The sequence below is a fragment of the Oryx dammah genome, unplaced genomic scaffold (assembly GCF_014754425.2).
Source record: "Oryx dammah isolate SB20612 unplaced genomic scaffold, SCBI_Odam_1.1 HiC_scaffold_23, whole genome shotgun sequence".
Taxonomy (NCBI): Eukaryota; Metazoa; Chordata; class Mammalia; order Artiodactyla; family Bovidae; genus Oryx; species Oryx dammah.
The window spans coordinates 67,359,259-67,368,591 of record NW_024070207.1 but is presented as its reverse complement, the minus strand read 5'-3'; the positions used below and the strand labels follow the sequence as shown (position 1 = coordinate 67,368,591).

The 9,333-nt window shown below is 39.1% G+C and overlaps 1 protein-coding gene across 1 annotated transcript; it reads left to right on the top strand.

The window, feature by feature from the left end:
* Positions 1 to 288: 288 nt before the first annotated feature.
* Positions 289 to 4,599, top strand: LOC120881948 (cytochrome c oxidase subunit 7B, mitochondrial). Its single transcript, XM_040265662.1, has 3 exons — positions 289 to 458; positions 3,150 to 3,274; positions 4,398 to 4,599. Exons 1-3 carry the CDS (start codon positions 404 to 406, stop codon positions 4,473 to 4,475), a joined length of 258 nt encoding a protein of 85 aa, XP_040121596.1. The 5' UTR covers positions 289 to 403; the 3' UTR covers positions 4,476 to 4,599.
* Positions 4,600 to 9,333: the final 4,734 nt, after the last annotated feature.

Sequence of the window (9,333 nt, the reverse complement as noted above, 5' to 3'; positions counted from 1 at the left end):
GAAGTTTGGAAGGAACAGAAAGTACTGGCTAGTGTGGAGCGAGATACAAGCTCAAGCCTCTGAACACCGTCTTGAAGTTGATGTCTTTGATGACTAGTCTAAGATTAATGTCTCAGTTCTCCTCTAAAGAGCCCTAAACCTGGCTTCAAGGCAAGTGATTTTCTCATTGTTCAATAAATACCCTGATAAGGCATTTATAAAGCGTGAAACTACATTTCCCAAAAGGCGTGTGTATTTGCGTGCTGTAAAGAGGACAAATTCTATAGGTCTTTGGAGGTCTCGCGAGAGATTTCATCAAATCTCTTTGAAGAGCGCAGCCGAGAGCCATTTTGTTTTTCAGGACTCTGCAAGGGTACTAGACGCCCAGTTGATAGAGGCCAGCAGCTGTAGTTGCAGCCATCTTATGTTCAACCGCAGGATGTTTTCCTTGGCCAGAAACGCACTAAGTCGTCTGAGAGGTGAGCAAAAATTGTGAACGGATCATTTCCAACCAACTTTTATCCTTTTGTGCTCGTGGTCTCTCGTGCCCTTTCCTTCTATCTGCAGCCTGACCTTGTAATTCTAAAGGCTCGGTCTTCCACCTCACCCTAAGTAATTGGGAAGATGTCCTTAGCATTAGCCTAATCGCACAGCGTTTCTGTTTGGTTTCCCAGCTCTCTTTCTGTTACTGGAGTTATAACCCTGCTGTGTTTCATTATTCGGTAGCCTACGATTTCAAGGGGGACACTTAGTGAATACTTCTTGTTCCTTAAGTAATTTCATAAATTTTAGCTTTGGGGATACAGTTTACCCGCAAAAGAGCTTCTTATCCAGTTCCTGGTTTCATTGCAATGCTGCTACCTGCTAAATGGTAGCACTTTAGCATTTATGTTCTTTGTGGATTATTAACTGAATAATTGTGGCTGTTTTTATTCTTACCCAAAAGGTAGAAAAGACCCTGATGCTGGGAGGGATTGGGGGCAGGAGAACGGGACGACAGAGGATGAAGTGGCTGGATGGCATCACCGACTTGATGGACATGAGTTTGAGTAAACTCCGGGAGTTGGTGATGGACAGGGAGGCCTGCCGTGCTGCAATTCATAGGGTCGCATAGAGTCGGACATGACTGAGCGACTGAACTGAACTGAAAAGTTAGATAAGTACAGGGAAAATTTGAAACCAGAGTTATGTATTGAGAATGCTCTAGATTAGAGAAGTAGAAGTCATTTCCATACTTCATTTTACTGAAGGTGACCTTGAGTAACGTGAAGAGTTTTACAATGAAAGTGACCTTGAGCAATTAGCATTTAGTTCTTTAGCTACCTTTTTATTTTCAGCTTAAAGTCATTAGAAGTATTACTAGATTGTGTATGAAACACTGAAGCACCTTTGACAATAACGAAAAAATAGTTGCCTGACTGGTTTTTCATGTTCTGAAAGCCACGTCTATTATCCCTTTCATTTTGGGCGAATAATTTAACGTCTCTGAACTTGATTTTCCTCTTTTGTAAAATAGGGGCTTAGTAAATATACCTACCTCATGGAGTTGTTGAAGTTTATATAAAATTATCAATAGGTGGTAACTGAACCTTTTTTTGTCACAGAGAAGAGGTCTGAAGAAATCCACTTGTGTAACATGAGTGTTGAGGTCATGAGGTGTTGCAGAACAGTTTGGTAATATTATTTTCTTTGCCTTTTGAGAAGGTAGGGCCTTGGACTTCAGGAAGCGGGTTTGGGAGTTGTTACTTTCAATGCGGAATTCACATGCTCACTTTTAACTGCTCTAGAACAGAATATATTGTTAAATGTTGTAAATTTGCCCATTCGAAATGTAACCAAAGGTGACAAAAACCTGTAAGGCACTTAGGAAACCATTACATGGTCAAGTAACTCTAGAAATAACCCATTGTATCACATAGAAGCCATTATATTCGTAAGTGCTAAGGAATGGGCAACATTGCTGTTCTTTAATACGATTTTCATTACATACTCAAATACCTTTTGAGGCTGTGAAACAATAAGGACCTGCTACCTAGATTGGAAAGGAAGGAAAAAAAGCAGCTGGAAATAAGCATTTTCTAGTCTTCGTTCTTTCCCAAGCCCCTCAAGTGCCTCCAGAGGCAGTTTTGAAATTCTTTCTACTAGAATAACAGTAATGACAAAGTTTTAATGTTGTCATTCTGCTCAGAAACTTAGCTCTACCAAAAAAGTGGCTTCATTTCCTGTTACTAATGTATAGGGGCTTCCCGGGTGGTGCTAGTGATTAAGAAGCTGCCTGCCAATGCAGGAGACATGAGAAACCTGCAGGTTCGAACCTTGGGTCAGGAAGATCCCTGGGAGGAGGGCATGGCCAGTATTCTTGCTGGGAAGACCCCATGGACAGAGGAGCCTGGTGGGCTACAGTCCATAGGGTCGCAGAGTGGGACACAATTGAAGCAATTTAGCACACATGCACTAATCTATACAACTTACCCTTCAAACGTGATTGGTTTTATAGTACACTGGGTTTTCTGTTTCTGCTTTTTTTCAGATTTCCTTTTCCCATATCTACATAATCAAATCCTACCTGCTATTCAAAGTGCTTAGCTAACATTTTACCTCCTTGTATTATAATGGTTTGTGTCTATGTATATAATAGACTTCTCTAGACTGGAAGTTACCAGAGAACAGTGTCTATGTATTATAGTTTTCAAGTTGTTGAGCACTGCTGAGTAAACTTTTGTGAAAATCAAAATCATAAATACTCAGATTAATGAAGTAGGAGCCAAGTTCAAGGATTATACAAATACCAATTTATCATGGATGTTACTGACATCACTTGTTCTTTGTTTTACCCACTCAACATTGTATTGGGGAAAATTTCAGACATATTGAAAAGTTGGAATAATTGTCTAATGAACACCTGCATACCTAGCATGTAGATTCTACAATTAACATTTTGCACTATTTGTTATATCACATATTATCCATTTGTCAATTCATCTTATTTGTGAAGCGTTTCAAAGTATGCAACTTTGCTTTTAGCTACAATGTTTTAACATTTTATTATACTGCATAATGCTATAGAGTAACTTCCTTGGCTTTTGTTAAGTGGTAATATCAATTACAAATGTTCTCTTTTCCTGATAATTGGTAGATATGCTCCTGTATTCTTTTTCTTTCTCTTTAAGTTCAAAGCATTGAGCAAGCAGTGGCAAGGCAGATCCACCAGAAGCGGGCACCTGATTTCCATGACAAATATGGTAATGCTGTATTAGCTAGTGGAGCCACTTTCTGTATTGCTGTATGGGTATATGTAAGTACTATTGACTGATGATATCTGTTTTAGATTTTTCTTATTGCCATTTAGTTTATGTATTCAAAATGTTGTCACACAGTAGAGTACATTTCTAGTTAGGAGGGGCTTTAGAGATTTTCTAACGTAATTACCCACTCATTGTAGGAATTTTTCCTCAGCACTGAGCATTAGTTCATCATCTGTTCTTAACATTTTACTTATGGATCAAAAGGCAGTCTTTTCCATATTGTGTAGCTGTTGAAAACATCTTATATTGAGTTAAAATCTGCCCCCTCCATATTTACCCATCATTCCATTGCAACACAAATTCTGATCATATTTCCATGTATCAGCCATTAGATACTAGAAAATTTCTGTTTCTTGGATCTTCTCTTTCATATTAAACATTCTTAGTTCTATCAGTCATTTTGTTATATAGTTTCTGGAGTTTTCACCATCTTAAGTCACCTTTCTTTGCTTAGTCAGTCTTCTGCATTCTACCCTTGGAACTGAGTACAGTGTTTCTGATGGATGATATATAAAATGACTTGCTTTTAATATTTTAGTTTTTTACATCTAACATTTACTAGTCTTATTTACCAGTTACTTACTGTACTTGCTGGTTCAAGTAGGAGTCTGAGTGTGTGCTTAATTAGAAGAGTGAACAGATGTTGAACAAATGTGTTATCAGGGGCATTTTTGGAGGTGAAATTCTCCTTGATGAAGGGATATTACAAATGTCCTCCTTGGCAGTACTTCAGTAGTTGTGGTTGAGTGAAACAATATTTTGAGGAGGTACTATAGAAATGTGAAATATCAATATGAATTAATTAAAAAAATTTTTAAATGTACTTGCTCAGTCACGCTAGCTACATCTTAGTTGCTCACTAGCCATATGTGGCTAGTGGCTACTGTATTGGACAGTGCAGATACAGAACATTTCTGTCATCTCTGGAAGTTCTATTGAACAGCACTACCCTAGAGAATTAGAACAGCAATTAGGTTTGGCCTACATGGAGGGCACTGTGTGTTTTTAACCTATAGAGCAGAATACCTTTGCTACTTTAGGAAATAATCTCCAAGGGAGCATGAACTCTGATTTAAACATAACTGATAACTGACAGCATTTTAATTCTTACAGATGGCAACACAAATTGGAATAGAATGGAACCCATCGCCTGTTGGCAGAGTCACCCCAAAGGAATGGAGAGAACAGTAATCATCCCAGCTGGTTTAATACTGAATTGTTTCAGAATCAACTCATAATTAATTCCAAGTAGAAGTACTATGTACCCATTAAAATATGGCATGTTTGAAGAAATAAAGTATACTTGAAACCTTCATTGTAGGTTTGTTTGTTTCTTTTGTAAATGAAACCAAGCTTGGTTGCTTTTATTTATTTAACCTTTGTAAACACTGTACAATTTTTTTAATGCCCTGTGCTGCCTCCATGCTGACATGAGCCTGAGGTGGAGGCCAGTCTGATGCACCTCTGTATGCAGGTGAATGAGGGGTCAGGGCAGCGGGGTTTGTACAACTTCTTGAAAAGCATTTCTGTCTTAGGTAGTTTGAAAGGAACGTTTGGCTATCACCTGGAAGTCAACTTTATGGTAGGCTGAAATTACAGTTCATGAATAACATCACAGAGTTACTTTGGGTCATTTTTGAGTTTAAAATTTGGTGTCCATATCTTGGTTATATCTACTTTTCAGTCTTCTTTGTGTTTACATTTGGAATTGCTATTAAGTCCTTTTAACTCCTGCCAAGAGAACATAAGTTGTCACCAGATCCATGAGAAAACTGGTCCTATCAAATGAACCCCTAAGATGTCTGAAGACTAGCTAGCTCCTTGGCTCCCTTGGTACATTTATCTTAATAACCTTTTCAGCATATTTATTTGAGATTTTATGATATTATTGAAGAATCTGAGATGTTTTACTTTCACTTATCTATTAGTGACCTCTGCTGTTGGCTTTCTGTAACTATACCAACTTATGGATTTGTGGATTGTCCTGAATTCATTATAACATTGGGTTTTATGTGTAAAATAGTAACTGAATAAAGCACAATATCTTGAACCATGTGCTGCTTTACTCCTTGTTCAAAGGCTGTGAAGTGAGCCTCTTGTAGTAGTTTGTTTATAGTGCTCAAGTAAGCAGAGAATGAAATTTGAGTTGAGTAACCTATCTGTATTGCTTAATTGCTTAGTTGCCAAGTTGCATCCAACTCTTCTGCGACCCCATGGACTGTACCCCACCAGGCTCCTCTGTCCATGGGATTTCCCAGGCAAGAATACTGAAATGGGTTGTCGTTTCCTTCTCCAGGGGACCTTCTCAACCCAGGGACTGAACCTGCATCTCCTGCCTTGGCAGTGGATTCTTTACCACTGAGCCACCAGGGAAACCCATTGGCTAAATTAAAAGATTTCTAAAATTCACTTATAATGTAGGTTATCAGGTAAGTGACTTTTAGGAATCTCCAGAATTTCCTGATGTAAGGATTTATATTTAAGCAAACATTTGAAGAATGTTTACTCAGTATATGAAATACTAAAAGAATTGCTCTTATGGCAACATGTCCTGTTTTCTCATTAAATGTACCAAAGCCAGTAATTTCAAGTCTTAAGCAGGAAAAATTATTTGACTGTCATGTCAATAAAAGGTTCCAAGATTAGAAACTACATAGTGCCACTGTTTGATTAAATTTGAACATGTCATATTTAGAATGTTAAAAGTATTCAAATGCATATAACCAACATGATTAAGCAAAATAAGTCTAAGAAGTTTCAACCTTTGTTCCTCAGTTGGCACTGAGAATTTCTAATATAATTTTCAGTATAATTAGTACCACTTCTGTCAGATTAGTGATAATTGTCATCTATTCTAATAGGCAAAAAGAAATAGTATGACTTTACCAGCATGTGTTGCCTTATGTGATAAAGTCTGATGGTGGTAGTGGGCATCTTTGAAAATACTTTTTTAAACTTAATTGTTAATCTTGGCTTGATGAGTAGTTATGAAACTACTATGGCCACTACCAAAAATGAAGCTGTAGTTTAAATTGTTTTGTGCTATCACAATATTCTGACCTTGCTGCTTGCTTAGTGTATTCGAAGATTTATCCTCTCACAGATGCACTCATTCTGTGTGAAGTTTATCCAGTTAGTTCCCCTATAAAACATGTTTGAAGAATTTAGATAAATTAGGGTGAAGGTCATAAATGCCATTCTTAAACTCAAAATATTTTAGCACACATTCTATTTTAATTAAGCTTACTTAGAACTAGGTACTGTGGTAGTTGTAGAGACACATGTTGAGTTCTCACCCTCCTGACTTAACATTACTGGTGATATAAATAACCAATTCATATGCATTTGGGGGTCACCTACTATCTGCTCAATGCCAGGAAAACTGGTACACTTAAAGACATTCCCTTCTATTTGAAAACTCAGTTTAATACAGTAATTTTGAAAGTGTTGGTATGCTCACACATTGATAAGGGAGATTGGGGATGATTCGTTTAGAGGTATGAAGTGTTTTAAAAGTGAGGGAAAGGCCCAGTGACTAAGGATATAGAGGATCTTCTGATAAAGCTTTCGGGTTTCTGCCTTTCAGTAAGTTTCTTTGAAAGCTTGACACTGTTAATGAGTTAGAAACCAACTTGCTAATAATTGGAAACCCACTTAAAAGCCATCTTAATTTTGTGTAATGTGAGTCAAGATTTTAAATTTGGGTCTGAATTTGTATCTTAATAGTTAAGGCTATGCACACTGACAACTACAGTTGATAACCAGGGAGGTAGAGTCCTGAAGTGAATTTTTATGTGGGTGGGTGTAGAGGGTCAAGGGCTTCCTTGGTCAACAAAAAAGAATCCACCTGCAATGCAGGAGACACAGGAGATGCAGCTTTGATCCCTGGGTCAGGAACGTCCCCTGGAGGAGGAAATGATAACCCACTCCAGTATTCTTACTGGGAAAATCCCATGGATGGTGGAGCCTGGTGGGCTGCAGTCCATGGGGTCACAAAGTGGAATGTGACTGAGTACGCATGCAGAGGGACAAAGTGATCCTTTTTGAAATAGTTAATTCTAGGCCTAAGATTTAAATCTATGGGCAGTTTTTAAAAATATTTTTAATTGAAGGATAATTGTATTGATTTCTGCCATACATCAACATGAATCAGCCATGAAAGTGAAAGTGAAGTTGCTCAGTCGTGACGGACTCTTTGCGACCCCATGGACTGTAGCCTATCAGGCTCCTCCGTCCATGGGATTTTCCAGGCAAGACTTCTGGAGTGGATTGCCATTTCCTTCTCCAGGGCATCTTCCCAACCCAGGAATTGAACCCGGGTCTCTCACATTGCAGGCAGGCGCTTTACCATCTGAGCCACCAGGGAAGCCATATCACCTCCTTCTTGAACCTCCCTCCCACCTCCCACACCATCCCATTTCTCTAGGTTGTCACAGAGCACTAGTTTGAGCTCCCAGAGTCATAGAGCAAATTCCCACTGGCTAGCTATTTTACCTATGGTAGTGTATATGTTTCCATGCTACTCTGTCCATTTGTCCCAACATCTCCTCCTCCCTCCTTGTCCAGAACAGAACACAATTCTGTTCTCTATGTCTGCATCTCCATTGCCACCCTGCAAATAGGTTCATCAGTACCATCTTTCTAGATGCCATATATATGTGTTATATATGTGTTAATATATGATATTTGTTTTTCTCTTTCTGACTTACTTCACTCTGTATAATAGGCTCTAGGACCAGAGATCAAATTGCCAACATCTGCTGGATCATCAAAAAAGCAAGAGAATTCCAGGAAAACATCTATTTCTGCTTTATTGACTATGCCAAAGCCTTTGACTGTGTGGATCACAATAAACTGGAAAATTCTGAAAGAGATGGGAATACCAGACCACCTGACCTGCCTCTTGAGAAACCTATATGCAGGTCAGGAAGCAACAGTTAGAACTGGACATGGAACAACAGACTGGTTCCAAATAGGAAAAGGAGTACGTCAAGGCTATATATTGTCACCCTGCTTATTTAACTTATATGCAGAGTACATCATGAGAAACGCTGGACTGGAAGAAACACAAGCTGGAATCAAGATTGCCGGGAGAAATATCAATAACCTCAGATATGCAGATGACACCACCTTTATGGCAGAAAGTGAAGAGGAACTAAAAAGCCTCTTGATGAAAGTGAAAGAGGAGAGTGAAAAAGTTGGCTTAAAGCTCAACATTCAGAAAACGAAGATCATGGCATCCGGTCCCATCACTTCATGGGAATAGATGGGAAAACAGTGGAAACAGTGTCAGACTATTTTTGGGGGCTCCCAAATCACTGCAGCTGGTGACTGCAGCCATGAAATTAAAAGACACTTACTCCTTGGAAGGAAAGTTATGACCAACTTAAATAGCATATTCAAAAGCAGACACATTACTTTGCTGACTAAGGTCCGTCTAGTCAAGGCTATGGTTTTTCCAGTGCTCATGTATGGATGTGAGAGTTGGACTGTGAAGAAGGCTGAGTGCCGAAGAATTGATGCTTTTGAACTGTGGTGTTGGAGAAGACTCTTGAGAGTCCCTTGGACTGCAAGGAGATCCAACCAGTCCAACCTAAAGGAGATCAGTCCTGGGTGTTCTTTGGAAGGAGTGATGCTAAAGCTGAAACTCCAGTACTTTGGCCACCTCATGTGAAGAGTTGACTCACTGGAAAAGACTTTGATGCTGGGAGGGATTGGGGGCAGGAGGAGTCGGGGACGACAGAGGATGAGATGGCTGGCTGGCATCATTGACTCAATGGACGTGAGTCTGAGTGAACTCCAGGAGTTGGTGATGGACAGGGAGGCCTGACGTGCTGCGATTCATGGGGTCGCAAAGAGTCGGACATGACTGAGCGACTGAACTGAACTGCACTGATTGTTAAAATATAGAAATGAAACTGATTTTTATAAGTTGATTTTGTAACTTGCAACTGTAGTGAATTAAGGTGACAAAAATACAAAATGGGGACTGGATAGTCTCTTGAACAAATGAGACTATATAGCCACATACAAAAGAATGAACTTGGGC